The sequence below is a fragment of the Triticum aestivum genome, chromosome 7D, assembly GCF_018294505.1.
Source record: "Triticum aestivum cultivar Chinese Spring chromosome 7D, IWGSC CS RefSeq v2.1, whole genome shotgun sequence".
NCBI classification, from domain to species: Eukaryota; Viridiplantae; Streptophyta; class Magnoliopsida; order Poales; family Poaceae; genus Triticum; species Triticum aestivum.
In genome coordinates this window covers 25,388,394-25,407,648 of record NC_057814.1, presented here as the reverse complement: position 1 = coordinate 25,407,648, position 19,255 = coordinate 25,388,394, and the positions used below count along the sequence as shown (strand labels likewise).

Below are 19,255 nucleotides of genomic sequence, written 5' to 3'. Positions count from 1 at the left end.
CGTCCGTCCAACTTACTGCTGGGTCTATGTGATTTGACGGCTCATTGGTCTTTATTACTGAGGTGGTAGGACTGCTGGATGTCCCACGCTTTCGGCGAAAGGAGGTACTACTACTAGATTACAATTTTCTCCATTCTTACAGCGGAGGCGTGCAAGAGCAGTGAAAACACACAGGCTCAGTGATTACATGGCCCACCTCACACTATCACCGTGCGACACCTAACTCTTTACATAGTACTCCCTCCGTTCCTAAATATTACTAGATGAGTCCCCGCGCGTTGCCGCGGAACAGCGGTATATCTCTCTGCGCAAAATTATCGATTTCATAGAACTAAAAAAACTCTATAACCGCATGACAAATGTGGTAGCCAAACTAAATAAACTCCCATCATCATTTAGATCATCCCACGTAAGGAAAAAAGATCAGCCAACTCCTACTGCATAATGGGATTATATTTTTCTTTTTGACATGTTAATGGGACTTAAAAGCTCACTTACATGCATGCTACCGGTGCATGCTTGCATGCAGACATGTTGATGTGATTTAAAACCCACTCACATGCATGTGCCACGGTATTTCTGCATGCTTGCATGTGGCTTAGTGCGGAGCCTCTCAACGTCTAGATCAGACGGCTATTATGGACTGATTTACTTCATCTAACGGCTACATCAATTTTGATGATGTGGCTCAAGGAGAGGATAGAGAATTCCTAGTAGTGGGGGCTAGCTATTACTAGTAGATAAGTCTTTGTAGAGATTCCACTACATACGGAACAAAATGAATGAATCTACACTTAAAATGCATCTATATACATCCGCATGTGGTTCATGGTGAAATCTCTACAAAGACTTATATTTAGGAACGGAGGAAGTACTAGTATAGTACGTACTGTAATTTATCAGCGAGATAAATTTGTACAATGCTATGAAGCTTCCAGCTTCTGTTACATGTATCTTGCGTCCAAGGTTGCCCGTTGCAACATTTCATCAAATACAAAGGAGACTAACATGCATGCTATTGCATCTCAATGATTGACAGATCATAGCAAATATGTACTCCCTCCGTTCCAAAATAAGTGTCTCAACTTTGTGCAAACTTTAGTACAAAGTTGTACTACTACTAAAGTTGACACTTATTTTGGAACAGAGGCAGCTAAAGAAAAAAACGATCCATGCAGTCCCTAGCCCTTGAACCGTGAACCCTGACCAGGCTTCAATTTGCTGGCAACGTTCGAGCTTCCTAATAAATGAAGTTTGCAACCTTTTGACCATCGGATCATTTTGTGCAGTTTCACCAAAATCGAGATGAGCATCCCTGTGGCAAAGAAATTGAAGAAGCGTGATTAGAATAAGATTACTGGGACTAGTTGATGAGACATAAACTCATCACAAATACAGTACGTAGAAGCCAGTAGAGGTATGTGCGGGGCAAAGAAGTAGAGAAATATCCACAGGGAGTGATGTGGGCAGCTGGAGCAGTGGTGCAAGCCGGCTGTAAAGGGAGTTGTACCTGAGGGACGTAGCTCAACCTTGAGGAGGGCGGCGGGAGGCGGCAACTGCCCACGTCGCGGCAGTGAGCAAGGGACGAAGGCAACCTCACCGGCTTTGTGAGAGAGAACGGCGGGGACCCCTGATCGGGACGTGCCGACAGTGGGTTTTCGCCGTCGGCGACGGCCACCGCATCTACACTAAGCATCCACCCCTTCCCCAAGCGGACGTGATCCGCCGGGATGTTAGAGATGTGGCCACAGTCGTTTTGTGCGAGAGAGTGTGAAGAGAGCAACCCCAGCAAGCAACCGTGTAGGCTGGCCCGTCCTGACTATGTATATAGTGGAGCGGTTTCCTTTTCTCTCCATATGAACCTATCATATTGCGTACGTGCCACTGAAGAAAAAAACTTTATTTATAAATGACGCGGCACCTACTACTCGTTCTCCTATAACCTTGCGCTTGGCATCTCCAAAATATTAACCTTGCGATTGGCTCTTCGCCTCTTCGGGAAGTCGAGCAATAATGGTAGTGCAGTATATATCGTTCTGGCTATATGAGACCGAATGAATTGCTGCACGTCCACCACGTGGGCGAGGGTCGAGGGGCGAGGGAGAGTGCTACATACGGAGCAAAATGAGTGAATCTACACTCTAAAATACGTCTATATACATCAGTGTTTGGAGTATGTACTAGTAGTTCATATTGAAATCTACTAAAGGACATATATATTCCAAACAATATGATATAATCTCTATAACCAAGGTAGTAGGGACGAGGAGTAAACGGAGGGAGTAGTAAATTTTTCTCCTCGTCCTGCGAGCCACCGCGCGCATGGGCGAGGGAGCGGGCGTAAGGCGGAGCAAGCTTCACCTCATCCTGCGAGCCACCGCGCCCGTGGGCGGGGGAGACGGCGTACTAAGCAAGCTTCTCCTCGTTCTGCGAGTTGACGGGACACATCAAAAGTACTCCAGTGTATAGAGCCTTGCCTCTAAGGTAGGCCCCACATGGTTTGCCTCTTTTTTAACATAACACGTCAAGTCGCAATTTGTTTGTTCACCCGTGGTAGACGATCCTCCCTCCACCAAGTGGACAACCAGTACACGTGCCAAATTACCACGTGGGCTGCCTTTTTCGTACAGAAATGAGCTCCACCGTGTACCCGCGCGGGTGTGGTTGGGAAAGAGACGGGAGTACGTGCGCCGTGCATGCACCTCTTCTCTTCGTGCACGTCCCCCACCTACGTGGGTGTGTGTGAGAGATACAAACCGCGTTCGTGAGTGTTTTTTGTTTTGGGGGGGTGGGGGGGTTGATTTCGTGAATTATTTGTGGGAATATGTGTCGATGACATCTCAAACAAATTTTTGCATGCAATGTGTGTGAAATGGAGGCCTATCCATATCATACATAGAGGGTCGGGCAATCCACGAGAAGAGAGGGAGGGGTCATAGCTATCGATAGAGTCGAAGAGAGGATCAAGTGGGTGGGTGCGAGATCGATGAAGAGAGCCATCGAAATTGTGTGTGTGTGCAAGTCAAAGATATAGGGCGACTGGCCTACCGGAACGTTAGAGGGCACATGTCAAGTTTGTGTGTGGCAGGGAGACATGACTAGAGCGCTCGATGTATCAGTGTGTGGGGGGGGGAGGGGGTGGGGGAGGGGTAGGCAGAGGCCTAACTATAGAGGTAGAACGACTCGTATATGTGTTGAGAAGGAGAGACCCAGCTATGTCTTGAGGGAGATCGGTCGACATCCATACATAACTGAAGGACGGGAAATATGATGGGACAGAGAGAGAGAGAGAGAGAGGGAGGGAGAGGGAGGGAGAGGGTAGAGTGCTGGATGGGTGATGGAGTTGCTTCTCGAAGATGGTGGGAGAGGCCTACTAGACAAACTAAGGGTGGAACTGCAATGTTATCAATAAGAGTGGGGATGTGTTTCTGTGTGTGCCTGTGCGTGATAGATCTGTTGGGACGCATCCATGGATGATGAAGGGGAACCATGTGTTTGGTAAGCAAACCTAACTAGATCGGTAGATCAATTGTTGTTTGTCGGAGGAAGGGAGAGACACAACTAATGAGGTAGATCGATTGACGTGTGGGTAAAAACGAGTTATAAGGACCTAGCTAGCTATATGTATAGCGAGAGATCGGTCGGTGTACGTCCATTTGTTAGAGGCAAATAAGGCCCAGCGAGACGGATAGACAGAGAGAATGGAGCTAGGAGGTGGTGCGAGAGGCCCAACTACTAGCTAGATAGGGGGAGGAGTGTGCGGTTGTGAGATCGATGAAAAGAGGGGCGAGAGTTTACACGTGTGTCTGACCGTATGAGAGACACGAGGCAAGGACACATAAAGGAGGAGATTGAAGGTGTGTGTGTATGTTGTAGGCAGGCATCGCTGGAGAGGTTTATCGATCGGTGTGTGTCGGAAAGGAGTTGTGGAGACTCTGGGAGAACGACCTAAAGAAAAAAATGAATGTGCCCGGTGGATAGAATGCCGAGGGAGGGGGAGGGCGAGGAGGGCGTGTGCATGCACGAGAGAAAGTTAGTGGTAGCTACAAAGGTTAGAGGATTGTGTGGGTGTAAGAGACTAACAAAGATCATAATTTGATATGAAAGCGGATTCATATATTTGAATAGGAGATCATAGTGTTTTAAACATTGCATGCATGAATATAGCGGTGATACACGTGCTGTGCACATGTTATACCATAATGTGATAATGCATGGCGTTTGCAACTCACAGCTAAATGCCGAACAATCTAAACCATACTATACATCAAACAATCTCACATTTTATTTGAATTTGTGATAATGTGTGGCGTTTGCAGCTTACAACTAAATATCGAACAATCTAAACAATACTATATATCGAACATTCTCACATTTTATTTGAATTTGTGGTAATGTGTGGTGTTTGCAACTCACATCTAAATACTTGTAGGCGTAGGGGGCGGGGCACCATACATAATGTGATAAACACATTATACATATGAGACATGGTTTAGATTATGAAGATCTAGCTAGAGCTAGAAATGTAATGTGATTTGAAATCAAAATAAAGTGGATTCAAAAAATCTAGTTCGAGTTCATATAGTACACATAGTTCATATGTAACTCGAGACTAATCATGTGGTGTGCTGTGAAGATAATACACAAACGATGGTTTAACTTGACAATAATGATGATTGTAGATCTTATTAAAACAGAGAAACGAATTCAAATGCTTTGACTTCACAACAATCATTACTGTAGATCTTATTCAAATAGAGAAACGAATTCAAATTTAGTTCATATTGAAGCGGTAGTATATACGTTTGGAATGCACTAAAACGTTCATTTGAGTAGTAGGTTGCATGCATTATACACGTAGCGAAATATTTTAATTGAACATAACATGAATTCAAAGTTTTGAATGACATTTGTAGTGCGCATTGATTTGGTACATTACACGTTAGGCTTGTCCGGAAATTTCAACCCGCGCCTTGTTAGCCCGAAATATTTAAGATATATCTTTGTCTCGTTGTGCTCCGACAACTCCCTCCATCTCAACCCGCGCCTTGCTATTCCGAAATTACAACGCGCGCGAAAACTCCCACCTCCTGTGAAATCCCGACACGCGAAATGCCCGTGGTACCCCTGAACCGAAAGAACCGCCTCAAATCGGTGGGGGTACTTTCGTAACTTACCCCACATTTCGGACAAGCGCGTCTCTAAGCCATGGTTCCCCACTGCCATCCCATCCGCCCACCCATTCGTACACCGAGGCCGCGAAAACCCGCGACGAAACCCCACACCCTGCTCCGTCCGCCACCCAGCCGGAGCCTCTTCCCCGACGACGTCGTCCACAGCAACACCTCGACGTCCCTCATCCACCGTACCGGATGAGGATCCGTCGTCGATCTCATCGTCCCGCCGGTTCAGCCACCCCGTCCTCCACCTCCAAGGAGCTGCCCCGACGTTCCCCTCGTCTTTCGCGCCACCTCCATTCCCACACCGCCGTCTTCACCTGCACCACCGGAAGAGCATCATCATCACCGTTTCCTCGGATGAAGCTGCGGCCTAATCGGCGCCACCAAAGAGGTTGTACACTAATCGCCGCATTTTCTTCTTGATTCGATCTCACGGTGCTGCCGGCGCTCGGTCCCGAGCCGACACGGCGCGGCTCCATCCACGGCGGCGTCGCCGGCCACTTCCTCCACGGCGTCGCTCCCTCGGCGGCGACGTCCACATCAGTAGGAGCTGCTGCTGCTTTAGCTCGCTCGCGCTGCTGCTCTGCTCTTGCTCTCGGTCCCCTGCCTGGTCTGCTCTTGCTATTGCTCTTGCTCGCGCTGCTGCTCTCGCTCTTGCTCTTGCTCTGCTTGCGATGCTGCTAACTTCAGTCGACTGAATCGACTTTTAGTCGATTTTCAGGGGGTGAAAGGAAGAACCAGCCGCAGCGGGGAGGGGGGCTCGCCGGAGAGGTACCCCACTATCTATCTTAGGGTTCAGGATGGGGGCGGTGGTCGCCGGCGGTGGCGGGGCGTTGGCGGGGCGGTGGCGTGGGGATCGCCGGAGAAAAAGCTCGGCACGGGGGGGGGGCCTAGGGTGGCCGGCGGCGGCGGACCGGCGGTGGGGAGTGTTTTCGGGGCGGGCGGGCGGCGCACCGCCGGCCGCGGGGCGGGGGGCTGCTGTTTGGCCGGTGGTGGCTGGCGGCTCAGGGGGTGGAGGTTGAAGATGAACCGCAGGCCCTTGATTTCGTATCCAACGGCTGCAAAATCGACTGACCAGAGATGAAAAAGTCAGTCGACCGACGTGTAGCCTCACCTTGCTAGTGCAGTTCAGTTTCGACAGCAAAATTCAGTTTCGACAGCAAAATTCAGTTTGACAGTTAAGTTCAGTTTCGACAGTTAAGTTCAGTTTCGACAGTTAAGTTCAGAGATGAGCGGCTGATGTATTTTACATCTAGCACTTTGTGGTTATGTTTACGTCATGTTGGATGCTATTAGAATTCCACTCAGGTTAACGTTGTTCGTTGTCTCTCTTGTCCTGCTTCAGCCTCGGCGTCGTACAACTCACCGGAGCTGCTCCAACGACGAAACCCTCCATCACAGTGGAGCAGTACCTCGGGCTCCATCTCCAGACGCCTAAGATCTTCTTCCCCTCCTCCGACAGCAAAGTCAGCCGGAGCATCCTCACCGGCCAACCCAATCACGCTGAGATCGACATGGCTTCGCCAAAGAGGTTGTACACTTGTTGCATCTCTTTTTTACTCTACATGTTATATATATTGTCCACTGAGCACACGGATTTGTTCCTTTAGTGTCTCCTTGAAAGAAAAACGTAGGAATTTTAATTTTCACTTGTCCTCCTTTTCAAATTCCTATTCATGAAGCACAAGACTAAGAGATAGTAGCATAATAGCATTATAACCGTACATTTTCTTGTGGTTTGACTTAATCTCACCATGCTTCTTTGCATCCTGTGATCTTCCAATTCTTGTGAATCAAACACCCAGATTGGCAGAAATCCTGTGTTTTTAAATTCTCTGTTTTGCACGTGCATTCCTATCCTATTCCTGTCTATTTCCTGTCCCTGCATTGTTGGAATCCTCCAATTCAAACGAGCCCTTACAGAATTGCTTCTCTTACAGATAGTTGTCAAAGAAAACCTTACGTGGTTTGTCCCGCTCCTGCTGCGCCGTCGTCCACCCCAGCTCAGCTGCTCCAACGACAGAAGGGTCCAGCACAGCAGGGATCTGGCCTCCAGACTGTCTTTCGCCGCCTCAGATCTTCTTCCCCGCCGCTGGCAGCCATGAAAACTGCATTACCATCATCTACCGAGCAGATGACCTCGAGGACTACACGGGTCCGCAAGAGAGGTCGCACTCTTTCGTGTCTGCTTACGTTATGCATCGCTTAATATTACATGCTACTTTATCATCCTGTTCACCGATTAGACTCTGAGTCAGCTCCAAACTAATGGTCAAACTTGAGTTTTTAAATGGTTGTGGGGTACATATCGGGGCCGCTATCAATATTATCTATCTACTATCTGGTTAATCTCCGGTGTCTACTATGAGTTTCATGTTGGGTGGGAAACAAACAGTAAAGAAGCCATTATCTGTATTTTTTAACTGAAGCCATTATCTGCCTGCTATTATTGGTTTTGGGTCTATCCACAGGTTGCTACCATCACTCTGGATTTCTGCATGCACTCCTTACATAATCTCACTATGTTTTATTCCTATGCATGACAGTTATTGTAAACAATGGAACTGAACATGTAGAGCAAAAGAGACGAGCCTTGCGTGGCAATAAAATTTCATGCAGACGTCGCTCCATGGTAGGCGCAAAGGCAACCCCCCCTCCACGCATTTCGGATTGTAATCGAGAGGAAGATATCTGTTCTGAGGGGGATTCAGAAGGAGAAGACAACTCCTATTTACCCCCTGAGGTCTTCGCTCTAACTTGGCATGCTGATGTTGGTTATATCATGCATATGGTGTCTTGCATTGCTTACTTTATACAAAAAAATATGTCATCTGCTTAGTTTAGACATCCTTTGTGCGAATGCCATCTGTTTAGTTTATTCATCGTTTATGTGAATTATGCAACACTATCTTGTTTAGCCAGGCATCATATATGTGAATTTTGCAATGCCATCCTGCTTAGCCAGTCATCTTATATGTAAATTATATCAGGCCATCCTTTTTTTTCGTTACATATTACATTTGTCAACAATGTTAGTACATTCAACTGCTCTTCGTGTGCATCAGCCATTTGAAACGGTGATGGCAAATTCTAGAGTGAAAACAAGGTCTTCAGAGCAGACTATGCTATCTGACGAATCGCATATCTCGCTAGTTACGGATAGGTCCTTAGAGGAGGATTCAGAGACTGATGACCAGTCCTATTTCCCCCCTGAGGTCTATGCTCAAACTTGGCAGGGTTATATTACCCATGTCATGCATGTTGTCTTGCATTGCTTAGTTTTTACATCATATATGGATTGCCATCTGCTTACTTGCTTACTATATAAATCATATATTTGAATTATATCATGCCATCATGTTTATATAGTACATACACATCATCTATCTGAATTATGGCATCGCAACCCATTTAATAAAGACATCATATAGTTATATCATCTCATCGTGTTTAGTGTTTACAGTCATCATATTTTGAATTATGGCATTCTATCCGTGAATGTATGTGAATTATGGCATGCCAACCTATTTAATAAACACATTATATAGTTATGTCATGTCATCCTGTTTACATAGTCTCATATTTTGAACTATGTCTTTCCATCTTTTTTAGTTAGCCATCATAATGTGAAATTGTGTCATGCTATCCTGTTTAGTTAGCTATCATATATGTGAAATTGTGTCATGCTATCCTGTTTGGTTAGACAACATAAATATGAATTATTTCATGTCCTCTTTTATTCCCCACTATCCATTGCACGTGTCTACCATACAATGTCTATACTTTCAATTACTTTTCTTTTTTATCAGCCATTTAAATTGGAGAGCGTGATGGCAGTATCTAAGGGAGTAAACAACACAATCTTAGAAAAGATAGTGTTACCAGTTGATGCAGATAGAACCACGGTTGTACTTGCCCAAGGACCAGATCCACCACACATAACCCAGACTCTCGCAGATTGTACCCCTACCCAGTTGGACAGAGAACCAGCTACACCCCTTCTAACCCCAACCCCGGCAGATAGTAACCCAGTTCCAGTTAACACAGCACCGTCTCCACCACAGAGCACCCAAACACGAGCAGTTAGTAAGGGAGCTGCAGTGCCCAAAGCACGAGGACAACCACTCCGAATCCCAACTCAACGCTTAAAGGAGAAGAAGATTTTGTTCTCAGGTCAGGTTCTGTAGCTATGGCTCATACTCCTTTGCTCTTGCATTACTGTATTTACTCATACCAACTATTTTCAAATTTGAAGGATGGAATTGAAACTCCAATGGCGCAACAGGTATGTTTTAAACCTGTTTCTTTAACTGGTTTGCCATTGTAACCTGCTCTATGTTGATTTCAGTTTCAGTTGAATAAACAGTTATGTTCTCATGTCATGCAAATTACAAGTGTTGTTATTGCTCTATAGTTACCCACACTTATATTCTGTCTATTCTGCTTTGTCTTGAACAAATATTATTTGAACTGTGTCTCTATCTTGATTTGGCAACAAAAACTAGAATGATATAGACCATAAAGTGACCATGGTACATAGATATATGTTTGTTTCATGCTGTTATCCTGTCCACTTTACTACTGAACTCATTTACCAAAATGAGTTTCATATACAACATGGTAAACATGTGATGTGTCTGCTTGTTTCTCTTCTAGAATGCTAACAAAATATTGGAGAACAGTACCGCGTTATCCAATGGTAAAGGAAGTAATGCAGATAAGGTTCAAGATAGTGGGACATCCATGTTGGTCTCCAAGAAAGCTGATAAAAACTATCTTGATGACAGTGAGGGAACCCAAAAGTCCTGTCTTGATGTAGTGTTCGAGTTACTGGCCACTACTGCTGGCAGAAGCTCTTCGAACTCGCTGCCTGAATCAGTTTGTCTTCTTGAGTATCAACTTCAAGTTGAAAGACATCGATCAGATGTGCTGCGACAGGAAGCTGAAGGACTGAGGAAGTCCCTGCAGAATTCAGATGCATATTTTCTGGTGCAACAGCAAGCGCGGGAGGATTTAAGCGTCAAACAAGAGAAAGTTAATAAGCTTGCTAAGCATCTTGCCAGCATTATGGGTACCCAGGATATTGTTTCTTGAGATCTTCTGAAGTGGTTTCAGTTCTGGATTTGTTTTGCTGCGGCGTTTATTTGCGCTGGTCGCCAACTTTGACAACCGGTGTATATGATATGCTGCTTTGTTCCCTATATTTGCACTGGTGGCGAACTTTGATGCCCAGTGGATGTAATATGTGTAATAGCCGTGATAGCCTAGCGTTAGTTGCTTGCTTATTTATTTCCTTGTTGTCTTGTTTATTTGTTTGCTTGTAGTAATTGCAGTTCTTTTTCCGTGGTTAGCTAGTGGCTGTAATAACCTATTTTTTAAAACTAGGCCACAATAACCATGGGCTAATATTTACTGTAGTGACACTGGGCCTCCTACTGGCCGTAGAAACAGTGGGCCTTCTACGGGCCATAGAAACAATGGGCCTTCTACGGGCCATAGAAACAATGGGCCTTCTACGGGCCGTATCATCAATGGGCCTTATACGGGTCGTACGATCGATTGGCCAAACATGGGCCAAACAGACCGCATTATGGCCGTAAACGTGCTATAGTTGGAATCGTCCGTTCATGGGCCGACCATAATGGGCCATCGTTAATAGGCCGTATTTGATGACGCTATGAAAACGGCCCAACATATTAACGGACCACAAACGGGCCGACTGTAACCACGGGCTGAATTTGGCCCACAAGCAGAAAATGACAGTACCGGGCCGTAAGTAAACGAATGCTGGAAATGAGCCCAAGAATAAATGGGCTCTAACAAGGCCGAAAGATAACATGGGATGGAAACGGCCCAACGGAATAACGGGCTGTTAATGGGTATAAAGTGATACAATGTTCATTACGGGCCAGTTTCACCACGGGCCGTTAATGGGTGTAAAGTGATACACTGTTCATTATGGGCCAGTTTCACCACGGGCCGTTAATGGGTGTAAAGTGATACACTGTTCATTATGGGCCAGTTTCACCACGGCCGTTAATAGGCCAAGAGTTACATAGGGCCTCATATGGGCCGAAAGACGTCATGGGCTATACATGGGCCAGAAGTGAAAACGGGCTGGAATCATATTGGATGGCCCAGATGACGCTACTGGGCCTAATTCGGACAGGGCGTAACGGGCCTTGGGTTAGCGGGCTGTAAACGGGCTATATGCGAACAGGCCGTTAACAGGCTTTCCATGGGCCAGCCCGCCACCTTTTGACCAAGTCAAATGGGCCGACCTTTTCACAGGAATGGGCCTCTGTTGGGCCGTGCCACGTGTCGACGTATCGTAGGCGCCTTTTGTCCAATGAGTGGATGACATCTGTTCCAACGATGAGCCGACACGTGTTTCCTCCAGCCAATGATGATTTTACACGTGGAAAATCCCCATTGGTCGGGGCTGTTAACGGGTTATCGGATCCAAAACCCGACCCGATATCTTAACGGTGTTCCGTTACTGTGGATGCCACGTGTCGGTCACCCTTGACGAAAGCACTTCTATGACGTGCGATTTATCGTCATGGAAGTGGACACTTCTGTGATGATAATTTTGGTAATGTCATGGAACACTTCTACGACATCACAGGTATGACTATCTTGATTCTGTCATAAATTTGTCATGGATGTACATGCATGACAAAAAACGCGACCTACTGTGACAAACACGTATCATCACGGAAGTGTATTTTTTTGTAGTGCAGTGGCACTGACTCTTGGATACAAACCATTGAAATGTACTTTGAGGCTGCTAGAACACCACTTGAACAAAAAACTGAAATTGTTGTCACTTACTTAATAGGTGCTGCAATAGAATGGTGGAGAGGCACTGGCATGACTGCAAATACAGTTCCTTGGAACAGGTTCTACAGATATGTAGGGGGTAGGTTTTCTGAGTCCTCGGTATGTGACAATGTGAGAGCCTTCCACAAATTGTCTCAAACGAGCACTGTCAATGATTATGTTCTCAAGTTTGAACAAGCTATGAACCTGATGAGGAGAGACAACCCAGTGCTGCCCAATGACTATTATAAGACCAGTTTCATCTCTGGTCTTAATGACAGTATCCAATACTATGTACAATTCCATGAACCACAAGATCTGCAGAAAGCCATCTGGTTAGCCAGAAGAATGGAGCAAGCTCAACCTCCTAAAAGACAATTCACACAAGTTGTGCAACCACCAGCTAGGAGAATTGTTCAGTTTGACCCAGGGAAACTTGTTGGTCATAATAATATTGCTAACATCATTCAACAGGCAAGATTAAAAGGGATTTGCTATAAGTGCAAGGAACCCTGGTTCCCTGGACACAAGAAGGTCTGCAAATTGGCCAACCAAGCACAAGTCCAAGCTCTACAAGAAGATTGCCCTAATGATGCTGAGTTAGTTTATTACACTGCTAGCTCAGTGGAACCTGAAGACACTGATACTGAGGAGCAGGACAAAGCAGGAGATCCAGCATTGAGGATCTCTATGCATGCACTGATGGGCATGAAAACTGAAATGTACTCTTTTACTGTCACTATGATATTTGGCAATTTTCTAGCCACAACATTGATAGACAGTGGCAGCACTGCAACATTTGTTGCACCTCACATTGCAAACCAGCTTCAATGCAAATTGTGCCCCACCAAAAAGAGAAAAGTAGTAGTAGCTAATGGGGGCACTTTATGGACTGAATTTATGGCCAAGCAATGCTCCTATAACATCTAGAGAACTCCATTTACTTCTGATTTCAGAGTTTTGGAATTACAGACTTATGATGTGATATTAGGGGCTGATTGGATGAAACCACATTACCCCGTCGAGCTTGATTTTGATGAAATGCATGTGCAAATCACTAGACCTGGGGGGACAGAAAATCATTTTCAAAGATGAGAGCTTACCTGGTGTGGTAATTCCAGAAATGGACCCAGCAGAACCAAAGGAAGAGGAGCCTGTCTGTGGGGCAGTTCTGCAACTCAATTTTGTGACAGTAGCACCTCCTTCCACTGCTCCTGTCCACCCACAAGTGCAGCTACTGCTGAACAAATATAAGGGAATTTTCTCCAAGCCCACTGCTCTCCCTCCTGCCAGAGCCATTGACCATGCTATTCCCCTCCTCCCTGGTGCTAAGATTGTAAATCAAAGGCCTTACAGATTGCCACACCACCAGAAAGATGCAATGGAACAAATTATACAAGGCATGGTTAAGGATAAGGTGATCAGAGACAGTGTTAGCCCTTATTCCTCTCCTGCTCTTTTAGTAAAGAAAAAAGATATGACATGGAGGCTCTGTAATGATTTCAGAAAGCTTAATGAGCAAACCATCAAGAACAAATAACCCATTCCAGTATCGAGGACTTGTTAGATGAATTACATGGGGCCACTGTTTTCACAAAATTGGACCTTAAAAGCGGGTATCACCAGATCAGAATGCAGGAGGCAGATATTGAAAAGACTGCATTTAGTACCCACTGCGGACATTATGAATATTTGGTAATGCCCTTTGGCCTCACTAATGCTCCTGCTACATTTCAAAAACTCATGAACACCATCTTAAAGAAGTACTTGAGAAGATTTGTGCTGGTTTTCTTTGGCGATATCCTGGTGTTTAGCAGAACTTTAAAGGAACATCTAGAGCACTTGCAGGAAATCTTTGAAACCCTTCAGGCAAATCAGCTTTATGTAAATGTCAGCAAGTGCATATTTGCCCAGCCTCAAGTGGAATACCTGGGCCATGTCATTAGGGCTGATGGTGTTGCTACTGATCCCATACAAATTGAAGCGGTAATTAAGTGGCCAACACCCGATAATGTCACTAAACTCAGGAGTTTCCTAGGCCTCACTGGATATTACGGAAGATTCATCCAAAATTATGGCCTGATCTGTAAACCACTTTTTCAATCCCTCAAGAAGGACAACTTCTATTGGGGCACAGAACAACATGAAGCTTTCAATATACTCAAGCACAGAATGACTGAAGCTCCTGTTCTAGCATTGCCTGATTTTTCCAAACCATTCATTTTGGAAACGGATGCATGCAATTATAGAATTGGTGTTGTACTTATGCAAGAGGGCAGACCTATATCCTTTTTCAGTAAATGCATTGGACCAAGAGCTGCTGCTAGTTCCACATATGACAAAGAAGCTCTGGCTATTATTGAAGCTTTAAAGCATTGGAAGCACTACTTTGCTGCATCTTCCTTGATCATTAGGACTGACCAACAAAGCTTGAAATACATTCAAGAGCAAAAGCTTACAGAGGGCATTCAGCATAAGCTTTTGATCAAACTCTTGGGCTATGATTTCAAGGTGGAATACAAGCAAGGAAAAAAGAACAGGGTGGCAGATGCCCTCTCAAGGGTGCAATACAATCTCAACTCCATGATAGCTAGCTCTGCTGTACCGGCTTGGATAACTGAAGTAGTGGACAGTTATGCTACTGACCTTAAGTGCAAGGACCTTCTCTCTCAACTAGCTACTACCCCTGATGCACTGCCACATTATACCCTACAACAAGGAGTGCTCAGGTATAAGCAAAGGATAGTGGTGGGCTCTGCCACACCCCTCAGAACAAAGCTGGTCACTGCACTACACAACTCTGAACTTGGGGGCCACTCAGGTCACAGGGCCACTTACCATAGAGTAAAAATGTTGTTCCATTGGCCTGGTATGAAACAGTTCATTGTGGACTTCATAAAGCAATGCCCCACCTGTCAGATCAACAAGCCTGAGCATAACAAGTACCCGGGTCTCCTACAGCCTCTACCAGTACCTGATTTTGCCAGGTGCCACATTTCTATGGATTTCATTGAAGGATTGCCTATGTCTCATAACAAAGACATGATATTGGTAGTGGTTGATAGATTCACTAAATATGCATTCATGGAAAACATCTTTAAACTGCATGGTCTCCCTTCAGTAATTGTCACTGACCGAGATAGAATTTTAACAAGTCAGTTATGGCAGGGCTTGTTCAAAAAGATGGGAGTTAAACTGCACCTCAGTACCTCTTACCACCCACAGTCGGATGGCCAGACCGAACGGGTGAATCAATGCCTTCAAAACTATCTGAGATGTATGGCCTTCTTGCAGCCTAAGAAATGGATGAACTGGTTGCCACTAGCTGAATGGTGGTACAACACTTCTTATCACACATCACTGAAAATAACTCCCTTCCATGCCCTTTACAACAGAGATCCAAATATGCTGGCTGAGGCTGCTCTTTACCCAGAGGCTGCTACTGAAAACTTCCCTGCTGTGTTAACGGTTGAACAGACAGCAGCTCATATCAAAGAAAACCTCATACGAGCTCAGGCCAGAATGAAGCTATTTGTAGATAGAAAAAGATCGGAAAGGACTCTGGAAGTGGGAGACATGGTGTATCTTAAACTACAACCATACAGGCATACAACTCTTAGCATCCACAGGTGCTTAAAATTGCATTCCAAGTACTATGGGCCCTTTCGGGTCTTACAAAAAATTGGAGCAGTCTCTTACAAGTTGGTACTCCCAGAAGACTGCATGTTACATGACACCTTTCATGTCAGTCAATTGAAGAAGCACCTGGGACCCTTGGCTATTCCTTATCCTAAGCTACCACTGCTCAATCCTGATGGAACTATTTTACTGGAACCGGAGCAGCTGCTGGACAGGAAGCTCGTCCTTCGAAGACAAGGAGATATTGACATCCCGGAGCAGCTGCTGGACAGGAAGCTCGTCCCTCGAAGACAAGGAGATATTGACATCCCGGTTGTGCGCTGGCTCATCAAATGGAGCAATCTACCTCCAAAAGAAGCAACGTGGGAAGATGCCCCCTTCATACAGGAGGTCTTCCCCAGTTTCAAACCCTGAGGTCAGATTTGTTCTTGTTGGGGGGGAGTTGTCACGACCCTAGTGCTAACTCTGAAGATGATGGGGCGAAATAACACTTTCAAAGCTTAAATGAACAAGGGAGCACGCGACGCTCTGGTGGCCACCCATCTTCGATCCAAGGACGGATAATTAGCCGTACCGCTTCGTGAAGTTATGACTGCAGCGATGCCGTTGATCTTCAATCGGGCGGCTCCTGAGAACGGCCAAGTCGCTGTTCAACTTTCTGGCAACAATTACAGTGATCCACTGCGTGTCGTTTTTCTCTACTTTCTTACCAACTTGCAAGGCTATAAATCCCTCTCGAGAGAGTCTTTGTGGGCATCGAATCATCACTAGGGTTTCCCCCTTCTGCCACCAGTGTTCCTGGTAGGCTAGTTCATCTTGTAACTCGCTTGTAAGCTCGAATCCTTCCTCTGAAAGTGCTAAGAAAAGCTAGTTTGAGCCCAGTTCTCTGAATTTAGTCTGGCAGAACACCTTGGGTCTGACAGGTTGTTGGCCCTGAGGACGACCCTGAAGACCACGACGTTGCCCGGAGGCGGCAGCGACGGGATGTAGTCGACAGACACGTGGCCGCCGGCGAGCTTCAGCTGGAGCTTCTCGTGGTGGAGCATCACCACCACCGCCCGAACGATCACTGCCACGGCCACCAGGGTGACCACGCACGCCACCGTGCACCGCGCCGCGTATAGCCACCGGAACCTCCTCCACCAGCTCGGCGTCTTGCTCCCCTGCTCGGCCATCGGATCTGGATGGTTTCTTTTTTTATCTGGGAAACGTACTGGCTAATGAGCTAGAGATGTACCACAGCGTGTTCATGGATGATAGAGAGATCCATATCTGGTATCTATTTATACTAGAAACTTAGAAGTAGAATACACTACCAGCAAGTTCCTCGCGGCACCTCCAACACCATCCCCTAAATCGGACTCACTATGTGACCGTGCACGCTTCGGCGGACACAAATACGGGAGCCGGCAATCCAATGTAGTACCCTAAACTTGTGCATGCATTTTAAACCAAAATTGAATCAAACGGACAAATTTCATGGAGAATAAATAAAATTCCTGCAAACAGGATAAAATTTTGATATATTTACATAAACTGGAAGATATTTCGTCCTTTGAACTAAAATTCAAAAACCTAATAAAAACTACGCGAGTTACTGGACGGTAACATCGTATGCATGGCCGCCCTCGCCGGCTGGACTGCCAACGTCGTCCGCTCCGTCGTCTAGTCCTTGCAATGGCGGAAGGGTGCGTAGGGGCGCGGTAGCCCTGATTGTTTGTGGCATGGCGCTCGCGGTGCAGTTGCTCGACCTCCTCGGCTGTCGCTAGCGGGGCCTCGTCCCATTGCCTTTGCCGACAACGAAGGCGGTGGCGTGCTGCGACTTGGCCATGCCGATCTTCACCAGTTGGTCGCTGACGTGGCACAGGCACCGCCCGGCGGTCCTAGACCGGTCGAGGGCCCAGGCCTCTTTCAGATCGGTGTCACTGCGGACCTAGTCCGGCGCGACATCGGACTTGGTGAACATGTAACTATCATGCCTGTTGCGCCGCTCTTCCTCCCACGCCGTCTTCACGGGTGTCGTCAGGGTGATGCGCAGCGACGTGTTTCAAGAAAAATTCTTCTTCTTATGTTTTACTTCATCTATATATCTTTTTTGGATCGTTCTGCTTCTCTCTCTTCGGTTTGCATACACTACACTCTAAATATGTCTATATATATCCGTATGTAGTCTTTATTGAAATATCTAAAAATACTTATATTTAAGAATGGAGGGAGTAAAATTCAATGTGTACAATGCGCCCGGGCTGCTCTTTTCACCTTGGAACAAATAATCATGTCGTGTACGTAGCTGTTTTCTTTTTAAAGAAGAGAAGATGCCGTGATGTTGTTGTTCCCCGCAAGCATGGTCACGACTCTATATATCTACAGTAGCTACGTAGGTGGATCCACTTGTCCTACACCGATTGAATGCGATGCAGAATCGATTGCATGTAGTGTCATGTGGAACCAGCACCAGCAGAACTGATTGAGCATGCAATGCAAGTGCGGTCACGTCGACCCGCAACGAGTGTTGGCTAGGTGCAGTGCAGCAGCGCGACCTGCCCATGCCCATCGAGTCTTTTGCGGTGTCATTTAGCTACTAGCTCTGTGGAAGGAAGGAAAGGATGGCCAAGGTACAGTGGCTTGCCATGCAATGCAGGCCGGGTATGAAGGCCATCAAGGAAGCCATCTCCCCTTGCACGCCTGCACGTCCTCTGGTTAAAGTACTCTGCCTCTGTGAATCTGTATGGTTGCCTTCGTTTTACTGCGAAATCAATTTGCTACTCTGCCACCAACCAAAGGGAGCTCCCTCCTGAACAGGGACATTTGGTCTATGGGTGTATACTAGATCGGCAACGCGCCTTGGCGCGAGGGTGCCGGTCCAACCGACATGGGCAAACAGCGGAAGATCAAATCGCATGATGCATTAGTAGGAAGGCAAGTTTAGCACATGTAATAGAACAACCGATTTTGTGGTTCATGGAAAAAAACAAACATTTCAGGAGCGTAACATCATCGAGTTCAACAAAGTCATGAGATTATAAAAACTAACCGGCCGCAGAAGTAAGGCAACATCAAGTTCAATGCAGCCATGATATTACAAAAGCTAATTAGTTGAAATTAAGTTCAGTAGTACAAGTAGGAATATTAGAGAGCAAAATCCAACACAGTGGCAGTGGATGCGCTAAAACTACGAAGCCATAGTTAGGCGTACTGATAGATAGCTCTGGTTCAACTACCGCCATGAGTGCCATTCCATATGAATCTGGTGTGAATAGTTCGTAATATAGATGACCACATGATGGTTTTGTATAGAAAATACACTTGTGATTTCCTTCTAAAGCGTATGGACAGGACAGTGAGCAATAATTTCCCCTTACAATCTTGAAGGCGAAGATCCTTATGAGTATATGTTATTCTTTTATTCCTGCCGCCTTGACAAAGTCTGCCCAATTGGTACTGTGGCCCTCTTCTCTGTAGGAAAATATTCCAGAGCAGACATGGAAATGAGCTCAGGATGGAAAATAATTAGTGTATTTATGGGTGACATTGGCAAACATAACTTCATCTCTTAATCACGAAATACAAAAACTTTGTTGATCTGGTTATAAAACACGATTTATCAAGAAAAG

The 19,255-nt window shown here is 45.9% G+C and overlaps 1 protein-coding gene across 1 annotated transcript in view; it reads right to left on the bottom strand.

The window, feature by feature from the left end:
* LOC123170668 (uncharacterized) overlaps positions 1-16,879 on the bottom strand; it is a 30,115-nt gene extending 13,236 nt beyond the window's left edge. The window contains exon 1 of the mRNA XM_044588480.1: positions 16,570-16,879. Coding sequence (XP_044444415.1) covers positions 16,570-16,816 — 247 coding nt within the window. The 5' untranslated portion in view covers positions 16,817-16,879. The remainder of the gene's footprint in view (positions 1-16,569) is intronic.
* Positions 16,880-19,255: the final 2,376 nt, after the last annotated feature.